Raw genomic sequence first — 20541 nt, 5'->3', positions numbered from 1 at the left:
ACACAAATATATATATATATATATATATATATATACATACCATCCCTTTTTTTACCGCTTATTCCCTTTTGGGGTCGCGGGGGGCGCTGGCGCCTATCTCAGCTACAATCGGGCGGAAGGCGGGGTACACCCTGGACAAGTCGCCACCTCATCGCAGGGCCAACACGGATAGACGGACAACATTCACACTCACATTCACACACTAGGGCCAATTTAGTGTTGCCAATCAACCTATCGGGTATCGGACTGTCTTATTGAGGCGGTCCGTTCCCTGTACGATCAGTGCCAGAGCTTGGTTCGCATTGCCGGCAGTAAGTCGAACACATTTCCAGTGAGGGTTGGACTCCGCCAAGGCTGTCCTTTGTCACCGATTCTGTTCATAACTTTTATGGACAGAATTTCTAGGCGCAGTCAAGGCGTTGAGGGGTTCCGGTTTGGTAACCGCAGGATTAGGTCTCTGCTTTTTGCAGATGATGTGGTCCTGATGGCTTCATCTGACCGGGATCTTCAGCTCTCGCTGGATCGGTTCGCAGCGACCGGAATGAGAATCAGCACCTCCAAGTCCGAGTCCATGGTTCTCGCCCGGAAAAGGGTGGAGTGCCATCTCCGGGTTGGGCAGGAGACCCTGCCCCAAGTGGAGGAGTTCAAGTACCTAGGAGTCTTGTTCACGAGTGAGGGAAGAGTGGATCGTGAGATCGACAGGCGGATCGGTGCGGCGTCTTCAGTAATGCGGACGTTGTACCGATCCGTTGTGGTGAAGAAGGAGCTGAGCCGGAAGGCAAAGCTCTCAATTTACCGGTCGATCTACGTTCCCATCCTCACCTATGGTCATGAGCTTTGGGTCATGACCGAAAGGATAAGATCACGGGTACAAGCGGCCGAAATGAGTTTCCTCCGCCGTGTGGCGGGGCTCTCCCTTAGAGATAGGGTGAGAAGCTCTGCCATCCGGGAGGGACTCAAAGTAAAGCCGCTGCTCCTCCACATCGAGAGGAGCCAGATGAGGTGGTTCGGGCATCTGGTCAGGATGCCACCCGAATGCCTCCCTAGGGAGGTGTTTAGGGCACGTCCAACCGGTAGGAGGCCACGGGGAAGACCCAGGACACGTTGGGAAGACTATGTCTCCCGGCTGGCCTGGGAACGCCTCGGGATCCCCCGGGAAGAGCTAGACGAAGTGGCTGGGGAGAGGGAAGTCTGGGTTTCCCTGCTTAGGCTGTTGCCCCCGCGACCCGACCTCGGATAAGCGGAAGATGATGGATGGATGGATGGATCAACCTATCTCCAGGTGCATGTCTTTGGAAGTGGGAGGAAGCCGGAGTACCCGGAGGGAACCCACGCATTCATGGGGAGAACATGCAAACTCCACACAGAAAGATCCCGAGCCTGGATTTGAACCCAGGACTGCAGGACCTTCGTATTGTGAGGCAGATGCACAAACCCCTCTACCACCGTGAAGCCCGCCTGAGAACATATACTCGAATATCACGATCTATATATATATATATATATATATATATATATATATATATTTAAGAAATACTTGAAAATATGTACACCCACCCATCCCCCGAATTCGGAGGTCTCAAGGTTGGCAAGTATGATCAAGAGTGATGGGTCAAATGCAGAGAATAATTTCGCCACACCAAGTGTGTGTGACAATCATGGGTACTTTAACTATTTAACTTTAGACTTCACACGGGGGCTAAGGTCTTATTTTGCACCTGCGTGAAACGTCTATACCAGGGGTCGGCAACCCAAAATGTTGAAAGAGCCGTATTGGACCACAAATACAAAAAAGTAATCGGTCTGGAGCCTCAAGAAATTGAAAACCTTATATAAGTGTTATGATGTAAGTGTCAATATTAGCCATAGTAGCGTACTATCAAAATAACTATATGTCGCAGGCTGACGCAAATCTTTGTCCTACAGAAATGTTGAAATGTAATATTTATTCTAAATATTTTTACAACGTTGGAAAACATTCGTAAAACTTCTCAGAGGGGGAGACAACTACTGGAAATAACTGTCTTAGAATGGCCAAAGTTAAAGGAAACGGCAGACTGTCTTCTTCTAATGCATTCTTTGCAAGCTAAGTAATGTTTGCTGTGGTCTGGAACAACATGGCACACAAACAACTATCAGAAATGCAGCCAATATTACATACAGATAATCTGTGATGAAACATGGAAAAATAAACTAAACACACAATTAAATGTGCACAGATATACCTACATACGAGGCACAATGATGCAATATATAGGATCCTTCAACGTCTGTACAAAGATGTTTAAGATGTTCTACGAGTCGGTGGTGGCGAGCGCTTTCTTGTACGCCGTGGCCTGCTGGGGCAGCGGGCTGAGAGTGAGGGGATGCAAACAGACTGGACAAGTTGGTAGAGAAGGCCAGTAACCTGGTGGGAGTGGAGCTGGACTCTCTGGTGGTGGTGTCAGAGAGGAGAAGTCTAACAAAACTCCTAGCCATTATGGACAACACCCACTACACTCGGACCTTGCGGAGAAAATGAGCACGTTCAGTGGAAGGCTCAGACTCCCAAAATGCAACACGGAACGACACAGGAGGTCCTTCATACCGACAGTGATTAGACTGTATAATGCATATGTTCCTTTTTGACTGCACTTAAATGTACAATATATCTATATTATTCATATATTATATATTATTTATTATTATTGTTTATTGAGAGCGAACTGTGGTGCTGAATTTCCCCCAGGGATCAAAAAAGTACTTTCTATTCTATTCTATATGTACATACAGCTAGCCTAAACAGCATGTTGGCATCAATTAGCTTGCAGTCATGCTATGACATCAAGAAAACTCACCTATGTGCATTCATGCACAGTATAAAACTTTTGGTGGACAAAATGAGACTGGCATAAAACACAGCGTCGGAGACAGTTTTGGATACAAGCCACCTGTGGCGTCACAGTCCACACAATGGTGAGTTCAAATTAGTAGGACAAAACGGCGCTCGCCAAATACTCCCATCAGGGAGGCATGAACACAAACTTACTCAACAGTGGGATTTCTAACAATTAGTAAAGTGTGTGTCGTGTTTGTCCTCCGACAGAAACCTTATTACAGCAAAAAACTTATTTTTTACCCCATTTTTTTCCCACTTTCGCACATTTTTGCAAAATCTCCATTGATCCAGTAGGGCGCCACTAAAGAGCCACATGTGGCTCTAGAGCCGCAGGTTGCGGACCCCTGGTCTATACAGTACAGCAGGGGTGCCCATTACGTCGATCGCGAGCTACTAGTCGACCGCGGGGGGTGTGTCAGTCGATCTCCAGCCAGGCTTTTAAAAAAAATAGACCTAAAAATTAGTGATCATCAATCTTCACCAAGACGTCACTTAAATGACATTCACGGTACCGGAGGGTCTTGTGAGATGACGCTGGCTGCTGCAAGATCATTATTATGAAAATATGACCGAGAGGAAGGCCAGAAACACTTTTTATTTCAACAGACTCTCGCGCCGTACCTTCCGTCAAAACTCTAAAGGCCGACTGCACATTTCCTATCTTCACAATAAAAGCCCTGCTTCATGCTGCCTGCGCTAACTAAATACAGAGTCTCGGAAAACTGGCGTGCACAAGCGATCCCTCAGAAAGCTGGCGTGCACATCACTTGTGCACGCCAGCTTTCCGAGACTCTTATTTTGTTAGCCCAGGCAGCATGAAGCAGGGCTTTTATTGTGAAGATAGGAAATGTGCAGTCGGCTTTTAGAGTTTTGACGGAAGGGACGGCGCGAAAGTCTGTTGAAATAAAAAGTGTTTCTCGCCTTCCTCTCTGTCATTTTTTCATAATAATGAACTGGCAGCAGCCGGCGTCATCTCACAAGACCCTCGGGTGCCGTGAATGTCAATCAAGCAAGCTACGGAATTTGCCGCCAATGTTTTTCCTGTAAAGTGTATGGAAGCTGGATGAATTAGATGCCAAAAATCAACCACTTTTATGTGGTATTGTACAGAAAGGACAACTTTTTTTTCACCTCCATTTGAAAATGTGGGCGTTATCATCATTACTGTCTGATTCCAATCAATGCAAGTCATCAGAATCAGGTAATACACCAACTTATATTCTTGTCTTTGTGAAAGAAAGACATCTATATGTGTTACACATGCTTGTATTATCATTAAACACATTTAACTTGTTTACAAAAATGTCTCTTTCATAAATAAATAAATATAAATGATATATATAAATGAGGTAGATCCCCTCGAGTTGGTCAATTGAAAAGTAGCTCGCCTGCAGAAAAAGTGTGGGCACCCCTGCAGTACAGTATACTTGCAAATGAGACACGGAAGTGTGTGAAAACAACATAACAAAATGCAGGAAATGTGAAATAAATTCCTATAGAAATAGGTGAGCAAATGACTTAAAAAAAAAAGAAGGATCGGCTTGATTGAGATCGCACCTGCAGCCTCCAAGGTGATAAATATGAATATTCATCAATAATAATTACCTCCAATGTCGGGTCTGAGCTTCCGGTCATACTCCTTGAGCAGGTTATTAAGTATCTCCGTGGCGTCGGACTGCTGCGACCTGGGAGCCAGCATCTGCTGGACGGTGACGTCCTCGTAGTCTTCCTCGTAGTCCACGGTGAGGGCGCTGCGGGGACGTCAACGTGTCCCGTTAAAACAAGCAGCGCTGGCCCGGGCGAGGGCTCCAAAGAGGCGCCTTACCTTGCTTGGAGAGCCGCGAGGAGAAGCACGCACGGCAGCCGCGTGGGGGACATGCTGGTCGGCGAGGAGCTCCGGGTCTACAAGTCCTCCCAAGCACACCTCATGCCTCGCCGCGAATTCCCGCTCCTGCAGGTGTCAAAGCGCGCGTAAAACTGGCGGGAGACTTGAGGCTTTTTTTTTTTTTTTTTTTTTTTGGCGCTTTTACGCAAACTCCATTGACGCGAAGTCCAGTCCGCTGCAGTCCTTCATGGCAACATGACCGTGGACAAGTGTCTTGCGTGTCATTACATGTCACGTCTGTCTGCCGGCGCGGGAGAAAAGCGCGCGTCACCACACTTTTCCCGCGGACTTCCCCTCTCCTCCAGCTTCAAGGCCAGGGGCGCAACTAGACAAGTGATCACCAGTGACATCACCATGCCACCATTTCAGGAGTCGATACCTATATATTTCACCCATACCACTATATATATATATATATATATATATATATATATATATATATATACATACATACATCTATTTCCTACCGCTTATTCCCTTTTGGGGTCGCTGGCGCCTATCTCAGCTACAATCGGTCGGAAGGCGGGGTACACCCTGGACAAGTCGCCACCTCATCGCAGGGCCAACACAGATAGACGGACAACATTCACACTCACATTCACACATATATATATATATATATTTTTTTTTTTAACTGCGCCCATCCATCCATCCATCCATCCAACCAGCCATCCATTTCCTACCGCTTGTTCCTTGTTGGGGTCGCCCATGTACTTTTAAATTATTGTATTTCATAAAAAAGCTGCATGTAATGTGAATCTTTGGCACTTAATGACTCAATCCGATTCCTGGGGTGACAATTTTATTCAGAATCGATTCTCTATTCAACACTATTTTCACAATGTATTATTTAGTATAAAAAAATGTTATGACATTCTCCAAAACAGCTTAAAAAAGTGTATTCTGGTTGCATGAAGATAGCCCAAAAAAACGTATTTTAAACATTGATTCTTGTAGAAAAAAACACACACAGCTTAAAAAATGTATTCTGAAGATGTCCCAAAAAACGTATTTAAAAAAAAATAACAATTAAATAAAAAATTTATATACATTCAAAAAAACAAAACGTTTTTTTTAATCTAATTTTTTGTGCCCCTACTAAATATTAGGGGTGTGGCACCTAACTGTTACATCAGATTCCGATTCCTGGGGTGACAATTCCATTCAGAATCGATTCTCTATTCAACACTATTTCCACAATGTATTATTTAGTATAAAAAAATGTTATGACATTCTCCAAAACAGCTTAAAAAAGTGTATTCTGGTTGCATGAAGATAGCCCAAAAAACGTATTTTAAACATTGATTCTTGTAGAAAAAAAACACACACAGCTTAAAAAATGTATTCTGAAGATGTCCAAAAAAACGTATTAAACAAAAAATAATAATAATTAAATAAAAAATTAATATACATTAAAAAAACAACAACGTTTTTTTAATCTATTTTTTGTACTCCTACTAAATATTAGGGGTGTGGCACCCAACTGTTACATCAGATTCCGATTCCTGGGGTGACAATTCCATTCAGAATCGATTCTCTATTCAACACTATTTCCACAATGTATTATTTGATGTAAAAAATGTTATGACATTTTTCAAAACAGCTTAAAAAAAGTGTACTCTGGTTGCATGAAGATGGCCCAAAAAACGTATTTTAAACATTGATTCTTGTAGAAAAAAACACACACAGCTTAAAAAATGTATTCTGAAGATGTCCAAAAAAACGTATTAAACAAAAAATAATAATAATTAAATAAAAAATTAATATACATTAAAAAAACAACAACGTTTTTTTAATCTATTTTTTGTACCCCTACTAAATATTAGGGGTGTGGCACCCAACTGTTACATCAGATTCCGATTCCTGGGGTGACAATTCTATTCAGAATCGATTCTCTATTCAACACTATTTTCACAATGTATTATTTAGTATAAAAAAATGTTATGACATTCTCCAAAACAGCTTAAAAAAGTGTATTCTGGTTGCATGAAGATAGCCCAAAAAAACGTATTTTAAACATTGATTCTTGTAGAAAAAAACACACACAGCTTAAAAAATGTATTCTGAAGATGTCCCAAAAAAACGTATTTAAACAAAAAATAATAATAATTAAATAAAAAATTAATATACATTAAAAAAAACAACAACGTTTTTTTAATTTATTTTTTGTACCCCTACTAAATATTAGGGGTGTGGCAGCTAACTGTTACATCAGATTCCGATTCCTGGGGTGACAATTCTATTCAGAATCGATTCTCTATTCAACACTATTTCCACAATGTATTATTTAGTATAAAAAATGTTATGACATTCTCCAAAACAGCTTAAAAAAGTGTATTCTAGTTGCATGAAGATAGCCCAAAAAACGTATTTTAAACATTGATTCTTGTAGAAAAAAAACACACAGCTTAAAAAATGTATTCTGAAGATGTCCCAAAAAACGTATTTAAACCAAAAAATATAATAATTAAATAAAAAATTTATATACATTAAAAAAAACAACGTTTTTTTAATCTATTTTTTGTACCCCTACTAAATATTAGGGGTGTGGCACCTAACTGTTACATCAGATTCCGATTCCTGGGGTGACAATTCCATTTAGAATTTCCACAATGTATTATTTGGTGTAAAAAATGTTATGACATTTTTCAAAACAGCTTAAAAAAAGTGTACTCTGGTTGCATGAAGATGGCCCAAAAAATGTATTTTAAGCATGGATTCTTTTTAAAAAAAAAACAAAAAAACAACAAAAAACATTTTTATATACATTTTTTAATCTATTTTCTATACCCATGTTAAATATTAGGGGTGTGGCACCTAACGGTTCCATCAGATTCAGATTCCTGGGGGTGACAGTTGGATTCAGAATCGACTCTATTATTTGGTATGATAATTTTATTAAATTTTCCAAAACAGTTTAAAAAAGTGTATTCTGGTATGCAACCAGAATAATGAAAATGGCTCAAAAAACATCTTTTGAATATTGACTCTTATAAATAAAAAATATATGTATTTTTTCTAATGTACATTCTTATAAAATGTTTTTTTTTTTCAATCTCTGTTTCTATAGCCTTTATATTAGGGGTATGGCACCAAACAATTCCATCAGATACCAATTCCTGGGGTGACAATTGGATTCAGAATTGATTCTCTATTCAACATGTATTATTTGGTATAAAAATGGTATACAATTTTCCAAAACAGCTGAAAAAGGTGTATTGTGCTTGCATGAAGATGTTCCAAAAAACGTTTTTTAAACATTGATTCTCATATAAAAAAAACACATTTTTAAATACATTTTTAAAAACGTTTCTTTTTTATTTATTTTTCTGTACCCCTACTCAATATTAGGGTTATGGCACCTAACTGTTCCATCAGATTCCAATTCCTAGGGTGACAATTCCATTCAGAATCGGTTCTCTACTCAACACCATTTCCACAATGTTTTATTTGGTATAAAAATTTAATAAAATTTTCCAAAAAAGCTTAAAAGAGTGTATTCTGGTCACATGAAGATGTCCCAAAAAACGATTTTTAAACATTGTTTCTTATAAAAAAAAAAAAATTAAGTATATATAAAAAAAACAACGTAGTTTTTTCTTAAATCTATTTTTCTGTACCCTTACTAAATATTAGGGGTGTGGCACCTAATGGTTCCATTGGATTACGATTCCTTGGGTGACAATTCTATTCATAATTGTCACGCCCATGGGTATGTTTCGTTTTGGTCATGTACATTTTGGTTTTTTGGACATTCAGTTCTTGTTCATGCACTTCCTTGTTTTACCTCATTTCCATAGCAACTCATTAGTTTCCACCTTGTCTTCAAGTCACGCCGCTGTCCTCAGTTGTCACACCCTTTAATAATTATCATAGCGATTATTTAAGCCTCAGTTACCAGGTAGTCAGCCTGGCAACTTCATATTCCTCAACTGCTTCATGCCATACTATGCTGTGTATTATTTCTGTCCATGCCACGTAAGTTTTTGGTTTGTTTTATGCCACAGTTAATGTCTTTCAATTCTTTCGTTCATAGTCATGCCTTTGTGCTAGTCATTTGTTTTCAGTAGTCAAGTTTGTTCTCTGCCGTTGTGCGCGCCATTTGTTTGCCTTTTTGTTAGTTATAGTGTTTAATAAATAAAAATGTGCTTAAATTCTCGCCTGGCTCGTGCCAATTTTCCTTTGCGTCGGGGAAACAATCCAAGTCATAGTCTAAGTCGTGACGAGAATCAATTCTCTATTCAACAGTATTTTCACAATCTAATATTTGGTATACGTTTATCAAAATTTCCAAAACAGCTAAAAAAAACTTCTTTTAAACATTGATTATTATGAATAAATAAATAAATAAATTATATCCCTAAAAAAAATAAAAATCAGAAAATAAAAAAAATCATTCTAAACCTGGGCCCCTGGATAGGGGGTCCAGACTGAGGCCAAGGGGGAAAAAAATCATAGCCATAGCATACATTAGCATTTGTGTAAGAGGGAAACATCAAAGACCACAAAGGACATTAAAGACATTAAAAGAGCAAAGCTGATGCAACCAGCCATTTCAACATACAGCTACAAAAGTAAAAACAACACAAAAAACATATACACTGTGGTGGCCTCTGCGGCGTTCCATGCCATCGTCTGCTGGGGTGGGAAAAGCATGGCTAGAGACAGGAGCAGACCCAACAAAGCAACCAAGAGAGCCGAAGCCCGCAAAAAAGCACCGCAGAAGACAAGAGAGGGCCACCCCTTGGCACACAGTCCCAAAGGGTCCCGAACAAAAAGGCAAAAGAACACACATTAAAACAAGAGGGAAACCTCAAGAACACAAAAGGATGACAAGAGCACAGAGCTCCTGCCACCAGCAGCCACTAAAGCAGCGCCATCTTGACAATGTGTATCTATTTTTCTGTACCCCTACAACATAATAGAGGTGTGGCACCTAACGGTTCCATCAGATTCCGATTCCTCGGGTGACAATTAGATTCAGAATTGATTCCCTATTCAACACTATTTCCACAATGTATTATTTGGTATAAAAAATGTATAACATTTTCCAGAACAGCTTAAAAAATGGTTTTGTGGTTGCATGAGGATGGCCCAAAAAACACATTTTAAACATTATATATATATATAAAAAAAAAAAAGAATAAATAATATTCATAAAACATTTTTGTTGTTTTTTTAAAACTATTTTTTTGTACCCCTACTAAATATTATGGGTGTGGCAAATAACGGTCCCATCAGATCACGATTCCTGGAGTGAGAATTCCATTCAGAATCGATTCTCTATTAAACACTATTTTCACCATGTATTATTTGGTATAAAAAATGTATAACATTTTCCAGAACAGCTTAAAAAAAAAAAATGTAGCTGAGATAGACACCAGCGCCCCCCCGCGACCCCAGAGGGAATAAGCGGTAGGAAATGGATATATATATATATATATATATATATATATATATATATATATATATATATATATATATATATATATATATATATATATCCATCCATCCATCTATTTTCTACCATTTATTCCCTTTCGGGGTCGCGGGGGGGCGCTGGCGCCTATCTCAGCTACAATCGGGCGGAAGGCGGGGTACACCCTGGACAACATTCACCCTCACATTCACACACTAGGGCCAATTTAGTGTTGCCAGTCAACCTATCCCCAGGTGCATGTCTTTGGAAGTGGGAGGAAGCCGGAGTACCCGGAGGGAACCCACGCATTCACGGGGAGAACATGCAAACTCCACACAGAAAGATCCTGAGCCTGGATTTGAACCCAGGACTGCAGACCTTCGTATTGTGAGGCAGACGCACTAACCCCTCTTCCACCGTGAAGCCCATATATATATATATATATATATATATATATATATATATATATATATATATATATATATATAAATATATATATAGTTTTTTATATACCTTTAAAAAAAAGTGGTTGTTTTTTAAATCTATTATTTTTTTTTTAATGGGATTTAGATTCGGGATAAATAAGAACTGTAAATTGGATGTTTTTTCTGTACCCCTTTTAAATATTAGGGGTGTGAATCTTTGGACACCGAATGGTTCGATCCCATTCCGGATTCCTGGTGGTTCGATCCCATTCCGGATTCCTGGTGTGACCATTTAGTTCAGAATCAAAGTTCTATTCCACACTATTTTTTTACAAGGTATTATTTGGTTTAATAATTACATCAATTTTTTCAAAACAGGTTACGAGTTAAAAAGTGTAATGTGGTTGCACGAAGATGGCCCAAAAATATATTTTAAACATTGATTCTTATTAAAAAAACATTTTTATTTTTCTTATATTCTGTTTTTTTTTCCCATTGTTTTTCCAAAAATTGGAATCGATTTAGAATAGGGAGGAATAAGACAGGCAATTTTTGATGCGCATACATTTTTTTCTGTGACCCTAATTAATATTAAGGGTGTGAATATTTGGACACCTAACCAGGCATGTTAAAAAAGATAATGCACTTTGTGACTTCAATAATAAATATGCCAGTGCCAAGTTGTAATTTTTTTTTCACAACTTGAGTTGATTTATTTTGGAAAACCTTGTTAGATTGTTTAATGCAGGGGTAGGGAACTTATGGCTCTAGAGCCAGATGTGGCTCTTTTGATGACTGCATCTGGCTCTCAGATAAATGTTAGCTGACATTGCTTATCACGATAAGTAATAAATAATTCCGCTGGTAATCACAGTGTTAAAAATAACGTTCATATTATAAAACATTCTCATGCATTTTAATCCAACCATCCATTTTCTATCGCACCTGTTTAAGAAGTTGCATTAACATAAAGAAGTATTATATTTATTATTGGTTAGCTTTAGAATAACAATGTTATTAAAAAGAATAAGGGACTTATTATACTCTAAAAATGTTGGTCTTACTGAAAAATGCACGCATTTAGTTGTATTCAGTCTTAAAAAATATTATATGGCTCTCACGGAAATACATTTTGAAATATTTGGCTTTCATGGCTCTCTCAGCCAACAAGGTTCCCGACCCCTGGTTTAATGCATCCAGCGGGCCAACACCCATCGATCCATCCATCCATTTTCCTACCGCTTATTCCCTTAGCGGGCCAACACAACAAATCTAATCATAATAATGTGTTAATTCCACAACTGTATATATTGGTATCGGTTGATATCGGTATGGGTAAATAAGCGTTGGACAATATCGGAATATCGGCAGAAAAACCCATTATCGGACATCTCTAATTATATACAATTACAATGAAACTTCTTTAAAGTTAGAAAAGCTTATTCTGGTTGCATGGAAATCAAATCAAATCAAATCCATCCATCCATCCATTTTCTACCGCTTATTCCCTTTTGGGGTCGCGGGGGGCGCTGGCGCCTATCTCAGCTACAATCGGGCGGAAGGCGGGGTACACCCTGGACAAGTCGCCACCTCATCGCAGGGCCCAAATCAAATCAACTTAATTTATAAAACACATTTAAAATGTACCACCGGGGTAGCCAAAGTGGTGTATAATAGGCAGGTTAAAAGATAACGAGCAAACACAACAGAGAGCACGATAAAAAAAAAAAAAAAAAAGGCCTAAAACTTATTTTTAAAATATGATTCTTATTTAAAGCATTTTTTTGTGTTCATTTTGGAACAAAATGTTTTTCTTGGTTTAAGTATTTTTTTTAAATACATAAAAAAAAAAATGAAACTGATTTAAAGCCGGGATAAATAAATATTGCAATCCAGATGGAGAATCGATTTTCTTCTGTAGCCATACTAAATATTAAGGGTATGAATCTTTGGGAACCTAGCGATTCAATACGATTCCAATTTCGAAGGTGGCGATAAGATAATGTAACAGTATATATATATTATATATATTATTTTTATTTTATATCAAGTATATATATATTTTTTGTTAATTGTTTCACCACCCCAGACATTAGAATTGTGTGTTTATATATATATATGTATATATATATATATATTAGAGGTGGGCAAATTAATGCGTTAATTACGAGTTAACTCATCAATCTATTAACGCCGACAATTATTTTATCGCACATTTGCGTGTGTTGTTTACATGCTTTTATTTTGTTAACGCCTTTTCTTAACAAGATGGCGTCGCCCGCGGCGTGGGGGAGCTCTTGGTAAAGATGGAACATTTGGCAAAAATACCGGACAATTCTGCAAATTTCATGGCTGGCTTACAGCGTGGTCACTCCGGGATCACTTACGACCGCCAGACAATTCTGGATGTGGATAGATCGGGCCGTTTTGGACTGAATGACGCGTGCTTGCCAGACCGGCTAGCTAGCATGGGAATACTTTGCCGGCTACATCCAGCGGCCTGTGAAGCAGCGGAGTATATGTGTTGTCTGTCTATTTATGAATAATGCAGACGAGGAGTGTTGGCTGAGTTCTTAACGTTTACTTTCAGAGCGTGCATATCACAACATACAAGATGCCGTCATGGCGACACACAACCTATACCGGGCTACCGCGCATGCTCGTCACTCCTGTTGCATGCTGGGTAGGGTAGTTCTTTTTTTTCCATGGCTCATAACATCACAATATAGTACCATGTATATGCGTTCAGTTTATCAAAGCACCAAGCAAACAACCGGAAAATTCCCATCATATCAATTCCTAGATATCCATCCATCCATTTTCTACCGCTTATTCCCTTCATAATTATTTTAAGTGCACTACGCAGAATAAATACAACATTATTCATAATTATTTTAAGTGCACTACGCAGAATAAATACAACATTATTAATATTGCTACTACAGATAATTTGAACAAAAATTCCCTAAAACAGCCCACTACCTATAATATAGGTTTTTTAAACATAAGATCCCTGATAAAAAAAAAAAATTCTGCTGTTATCTCAGAAATTGCCTGTTCAGATGTTATGATTGTGGCTCAGAGATTTGTATGTAGATTATATTTATTTTCCATAACAAACAGGATAATTTAAATACCCTGGCAGTGGCAATAAGCTTAAATGTTTGTATTTACATTTTTTGAGTAGATTTTCATAAAATATGCTATTTAACAGCTACTGTTTAACAAGGACTGATGTAAATTGTGTTTGCACAACAAATGTTTTGGCGCTTTTGTTCATGTGGGAGAATATTCCAATAAAGGTGCATTACACACTACTTTTGAATTCATTATTGGGCTTTGCGTATACAATGCAGTTAATCGCGATTAATCTGAGAAATAGTGCGATCAACTTCGATTAAAATGTTTAATCGTTGCCCAGCCCTAATATATATATATATATATAGATCGTGATATTCAAGTATATGTTCTCAGGCAGTTGCTCTTAGCTGCTGGCATTACACTACAGGCTCGTCCCACTTTTTCTTGTCTCTCCTTCTCACGGAGACATAAACAAGCGCACCTTCTAACATAGGTCACATACCGACTTACATACGTATATGCCCTCGCGGAGCAGAGCGGTAGCAGCATGGGTAACGTTAGCTGTGGTGCGAGTGGTAATACGAGAGAAAGAAGGTGTGAATCTGGTAAGAAATGAAGGAAGAATTAAATCCCAAGAAAAACAGCAGGGAGTCCATCGTCTGGCAGTGTTTTGGCTTCAAGTGGGAATATGTCGAACAGACAATCGTAATTTGTCAAGTGTGGGGCAAAAGCGTTACTACAAAAAGTAGGATTACTGCTAATTTGTAGCATCATTTGAAAAGTCCCCTCGCTAGAGAATGAAGAGTGCTTGAAGCTGCATGTCAACATCTCCGTTAGGTGCCATACCCACAAAATGCCCAAGCAACCATTTTCAGATCGTATTAAAAAATAGTCAACAACAGAATTTAATAACGTCTGTAGTAACCAACCTCATAGCAAAGGACATACACTATTTGATTTCCTATTACGCAGCTCATTTTTATTTGACACTTATTGAAATACCTTGTGTGACATCATGCACAAAAGTGCACTTTATTTGTTTTAAACTACTGTAGTGGCCTTCCGTACAAAAAGTGCACTTTAATTTAGTGTCGTTTTGATACGTCATCTTAGGTTCCGGTTTGGTGACCGCAGGATTAGGTCTCTGCTTTTTGCAGATGATGTGGTCCTGATGGCTTCATCTGACCGGGATCTTCAGCTCTTACTGGATCGGTTTGCAGCCGAGTGTGAAGCGACCGGAATGAGAATCAGCACCTCCAAGTCCGAGTCTATGGTTCTCGCCTGGAAAAGGGTGGAATGCCATCTCCGGGTTGGGGAGGAGACCCTGCCCCAAGTGGAGGAGTTCAAGTACCTAGGAGTCTTGTTCACGAGTGAGGGAAGAGTGGATAGTGAGATCGACAGGCGGATCGGTACGGCGTCTTCAGTAATGCGGACGTTGTACCGATCCATTGTGGTGAAGAAGGAGCTGAGCCGGAAGGCAAAGCTCTCAATTTACCGGTCGATCTACGTTCCCATCCTCACCTATGGTCATGAGCTATGGGTCATGACCGAAAGGATAAGATCACGGGTACAAGCGGCCGAAATGAGTTTCCTCCGCCGTGTGGCGGGGCTCTCCCTTAGAGATAGGGTGAGAAGCTCTGCCATCCGGGAGGAGCTCAAAGTAGAGCCGCTGCTCCTTCACATCGAGAGGAGCCAGATGAGGTGGTTCGGGCATCTGGTCAGGATGCCACCCGAAAGCCTCCCTAGGGAGGTTTTTAGGGCACGTCCAACCGGTAGGAGGCCACGGGGAAGACCCAGGACCCGTTGGGAAGACTATGTCTCCCGGCTGGCCTGGGAACGCCTCGGGATCCCCCGGGAAGAGCTAGACGAAGTGGCTGGGGAAAGGGAAGTCTGGGTTTCCCTGCTTAGGTTGTTGCCCCCGTGACCCGACCTCGGATAAGCGGAAGAAGATTGATGGATCTTAGTGACATCTTGCACAAAAGTGCACTAATAGCTTGTTTTAAAATGTCTCTGACAATCTTGCACTTTCTGTTTTGGAAATGACGTGAATGCTTGTGCCACTGCTTAATAACTTTAATGAATATAGTTTGTCTCTGCATTAAAGTTTAAAATGAGCATATATTAATGCAGTATCGGGATCTTTCTGTGTGGAGTTTGCATGTTCTCCTCGTGACTATGTAGGTTCCCTAAGGGTACTCCGGAGAGTGTGCAATTTTATATGTATTAGTTGATAAAATCACGAGCTTTTGTAATTATTGGAGGACAAAAAACAAAAACCAAAAAAAGCCACAAACGGTTGCCACTTTTAGAAAAATCTGCCTCAAATTCAAGTACTTAAGCATAAAATAACAAAATAAGACAACAAAACCCCTCTGGGAATTATGCTCGGCCATTTAAGATAACATGCACTTACTGTACGCTAGACCATAGACATCTTATAAGTAGACGCAGCATGGAGCGCTACTGCCTATTGGCGCTGATGAGACGCGGGGCCGCCATCTTGGAGTGGTGATCCGCTCCAATCATTGCAATTCATTTGGCAGGAGGAATGAACTGTCAGCACATTTAATTAATCTTACCTAGCTGAAAACCACTGATCTTCACGTGTTTTTTGTCATGCATTTAGCTATGATAAAAGGACACATGTTTTGACGTGTTTTATTATTAATAGTTTGCTTAACAGTAATATAATATTCTTGTAGGCTATAAGTGACCAGACGTCCGAGATCAAAACTGGGAATATAATCCCAGAGAAGAGGGAAAAAAACAGTCAGTTTGTTCTGCCCTCACTGAATGTGTTGAGGTTATAAAGCTTGGCAGACAGCTAACAACCAATCCAGGACATTCTAATAAAGTTCCAAAGCAGATGAATCCATTTAGGCTCTTTATTGTTGTTGATCTTGCTTTGTCTTGCACTGGATTTTTTTTTAAATTATTATTATTCTTCTTGTAAAACTGAAATACACACAATGACAATGTATAAGCTGTATGGTTCAATTAACAAACTGAAATGTAATACACAATATGTAAACATTAGCTTTACACAAATATACAGCATTATTACCAGAGGTGGGTAGTAACGCGCTACATTTACTCCGTTACATCTACTTGAGTAACTTTTGGGATAAATTGTACTTCTAAGAGTAGTTTTTATGCAACATACTTTTACTTGAGTATATTTATAGAGAAGAAACGCTACTTTTACTCCGCTCCATTAATCTACAATCAGCTCGTTACTCGCTACTTTTCTGTTAATGCACGCTTTGTTTGTTTTGATTTTGTCAGACACGCATTCAAAGTAGGAACTACGCATGACTGCGTTTCACCAATCAAATGCAGTCATTGGTGACGTTGGACCAATCAAACAAAACCAGGCGGTCACGTGACCGTCTCACGTCGAAACCGACCTAAAAAAGTTGAAAAACTTATTGTGGTGTTACCATTTAGTGGTCAATTGTGCAGAATATGTACTGTACTGTGCAATCTACTAATAAAAGTTTCAATCAATCAATCAAAAGTGTAAAGGAAAAAAGACACTTTTTATTTCAACCGTACTTCCCGTCAAAAGCCTAAAGACTGATCGCACAGTTCCTGTCTTCACAATAAAAGCGCCGCTCCATCGCGCCTGCGCTAACAAAATAAGAGTCTCCGAAAGCCAGCGCAAACAAGCGAGCAAGCTACGGAGTTTGCCGCCAATGTATTTCTCGTAAAGTGTATAAAAACCAATATGGAAGCTGGACAAATAAGATGCCAAAAACCAACGACTTTCATGTGGTATTAGACAGAAAAGAGGAACTTTTTTTCTCCTCCATTTTAAAATGTGGACATTATCAGCACTATGCTGTCTGATTCCAATCAATGCAAGTCATCAGAATCAGGTAATACACCAACTTATATTCTTGTCTTCATGAAAGATAGGAATCTATATGTTAAACATGCATGTATATTCATTAAAACACCTTTGACATTTCAACAAAAACGGCAAAATAAAAAACTATAAATTATACACTGCATATATATATATATATATATATATATATATATATATATATATATATGATATGTGTGTGTATGTATATATGAGGTAGATCACCTCGACTTGGTCATTTACTAAGTAATTGATTAACGTTGAAAAACTTATTGGGGTGTTACCATTTAGTGGTCAATTGTAGGGAATATGTACTGTACTGTGCAATCTACGAATAAAAGTTTCAATCAATCAATAAATGCCTACTGAGCCTATGGTGCTGTTAAGTTATTGTGGCTCAATTTTCCTTAATTTTAATGTATTATTATTTAATATATATTATTGTTTTAGTTGCTTAAGAGATATTCCTGGCTATGCATTTGTGCATTGCTATTTTTATGTTTTTGTGCATTATCTGTTGCCGTAATTATTAAAGGAACAGGTTACTCATCAGTTACTCAGTACTTGAGTAGTTTTTTCACAACATACTTTTTACTTTTACTCAAGTAAATATTTGGGTGACTACTCCTTACTTTTACTTGAGTAATAAATCTCTAAAGTAACAGTACTCTTACTTGAGTACAATTTCTGGCTACTCTACCCACCTCTGATTATTACCAAACAAATAATGCTGAGTGTTGAAACTATTTCAATGGTTGGAAATATGCGAACGGCAGCCATTTTGAATCCTCAAACATTCATTAAAATAGTGCACAAAAATCGTTTTTCAATACACATCTTACTATCAAATTCAGCCACTTTCCACCTTAGTATTGAGTTACATAAACAAGTTAAACAGTTTACTTACAGACTTATCTTTTCCAAGGCTTGTAAGAGTTAACACAACTCGTCTACTTCTCATTTTTGATGAACTGAACTAACATCGTAAACCGGAAGTGTCCAAACTAAACCGGAAGTGCCAAACTTTTGACGCGCAGTATTTCCCATCGCCACAAGGTGTCAGTAATAGTCCACAATCAAACGGGCATAACGCAGCTATTTTTAAATTGAAGAAAAAATATGATTAGGTTATATATACATGCGTATATCCTACATAAACAATGTACATAAAAAATATCTTAGGGACTGGATCCCTGTCGCTGCAGCAGCAGAGTTTATTCTGTCTTGACACTTTGTATTATAAATAAATAAATGGGTTGTACTTGTATAGCGCTTTTCTACCTTCAAGGTACTCAAAGCGCTTTGACACTACTTCCACATTTACCCATTCACACACACATTCACACACTGATGGAGGGAGCTGCCATGCAAGGCGCTAACCAGCACCCATCAGGAGCAAGGGTGAAGTGTCTTGCTCAGGACACAACGGACGTGACGAGGTTGGGATTGAACCAGGGACCCTCGGGTTGCGCACGGCCACTCTCCCACTGTGCCATGCCGTCCGTTTTTTTTTTTGATATTTTGTATTACATTCTTCCTTACAGTGATTGTTTTATATGTATTTTTTATGTATGTCGCTTTGGATAACAAGCGTCTGCTAAATACTAAAACATAAACATATACAAACACCTGAAAGTCTTTCTTTCAGCTAACACCACCAATCTGTTTCACTGGATTCAGAATAAAACCAAACAATCTTACCCAACAATGTTAGTATTTGAATATTGTTACTTGAAGACTTATTCCTGGTTACAATTATACTGTTAAGAAAGTACTGTCTTATACTTTGCCTTAAAAGGGGAACATTATCACAATTTTAGAAGGGTTAAAACCAATAAAAATCAGTTCCCAGTGGCTTGTTTTATTTTTCGAAGTTTTTTATTTTTATTTCGCATCTCCCGGAATATCCCTTAACCAAAAGGTTTAAAGTGCTTGATTTTCGCTATTTGCGATGCCACTGTCCATTTACCTGTGACGTCACATAGCGATTCCAATACAAACAATGGCGAATAGCACAGCAAGATATAGCGACATTAGCTCGGATTCAGACTCGGATTTCAGCGGCTTAAGCGATTCAACAGATTACGCATGTATTGAAACAGCTGGTTGGAGTATGGGGGCGGATAGCGAAAACGAAATTGAAGAAGAAACTAAAGCTATTGAGCGAATAGCTATTGACGCTATTCGGCGTTAGCATCGCCGGTAAAATGTGCACTCCTCAGCCCTCAGTAAACATCCAATCACTGTTGCAGTATGAAAGTAAAAGAAAAGGAAAAGTTGTCTACATTTATCATATACTTGTTAGGATGGGTGTATTTGTGTAGTCTTATCTGTCATAAACACGTTTATCGTCGCAGACTTTCGGTGCTACGGAGTTCCTTTTTTTTTTTTTTTTTTTACAACTTGACGAGAGCAGTGACAGCGGAGGCTCTGAGCAGCAGTGGTTTGGAAGGCAGAGAGGCTCCACTGTCCCTGTAACAAGCTGCAAGACATTTATGATGCTGTTAATGACGGTAAAAATGAAACATAAGGCATAGGCATTTTGTGGGTTCTTCCGAGGATGTTGTAGTCGTAATGATTTGTGCAGTCCTTTGAGACATTTGTGATTTGGGGCTATATAAATAAACATTGATTGATTGATTGATAGCAGTCCTCCTCTGCTGTCCTCTGTTCAGAGCGGAGTCCCTAGCAACGGCCCGTTTTACTTAGCAACGGTCTGGCAATCGACTGCTGGGATTCTTTTTCTGTTGTTTTTCTTGTAATTCTACATAGTCAACCTTTAATGTTTCGATCTACATTTTGTAATAAACAAATTATAAGTTTCATTTGATATGACCAAGACACCTAAAAACAAAAACACAGCCGTTTTCATCAATTTACAAGCAAGTGGGCAACACACATACATTGGAGTGAATGAATTTTGTGCCCAGATGAGTCCCCACGTCCACTGCATGTGACAAACTGAAGACAAGTGACCTGGGTCTG

The 20541-nt window shown here is 38.9% G+C and overlaps 1 protein-coding gene across 1 annotated transcript in view; it reads right to left on the bottom strand.

Annotated features, from left to right (window-relative positions):
* The window catches only part of LOC133543305 (gamma-aminobutyric acid receptor subunit gamma-3-like), a 78720-nt gene extending 60103 nt beyond the window's left edge, over positions 1-18617 (bottom strand). Inside the window, exons 1-3 of the mRNA XM_061887791.1 lie at positions 18464-18617; positions 4704-4829; positions 4484-4629 (exon numbers count right to left, since the gene is read on the bottom strand). Coding sequence (XP_061743775.1) covers positions 4484-4629; positions 4704-4756 — 199 coding nt within the window. The 5' untranslated portion in view covers positions 4757-4829; positions 18464-18617. The remainder of the gene's footprint in view (positions 1-4483; positions 4630-4703; positions 4830-18463) is intronic.
* Positions 18618-20541: the final 1924 nt, after the last annotated feature.

Source organism: Nerophis ophidion, linkage group LG26 (genome assembly GCF_033978795.1).
Source record: "Nerophis ophidion isolate RoL-2023_Sa linkage group LG26, RoL_Noph_v1.0, whole genome shotgun sequence".
In the NCBI taxonomy this organism is placed as follows: domain Eukaryota; kingdom Metazoa; phylum Chordata; class Actinopteri; order Syngnathiformes; family Syngnathidae; genus Nerophis; species Nerophis ophidion.
The sequence above is the reverse complement of the archived record's forward strand: the minus strand, read 5'-3'. Positions and strand labels throughout refer to the sequence as shown.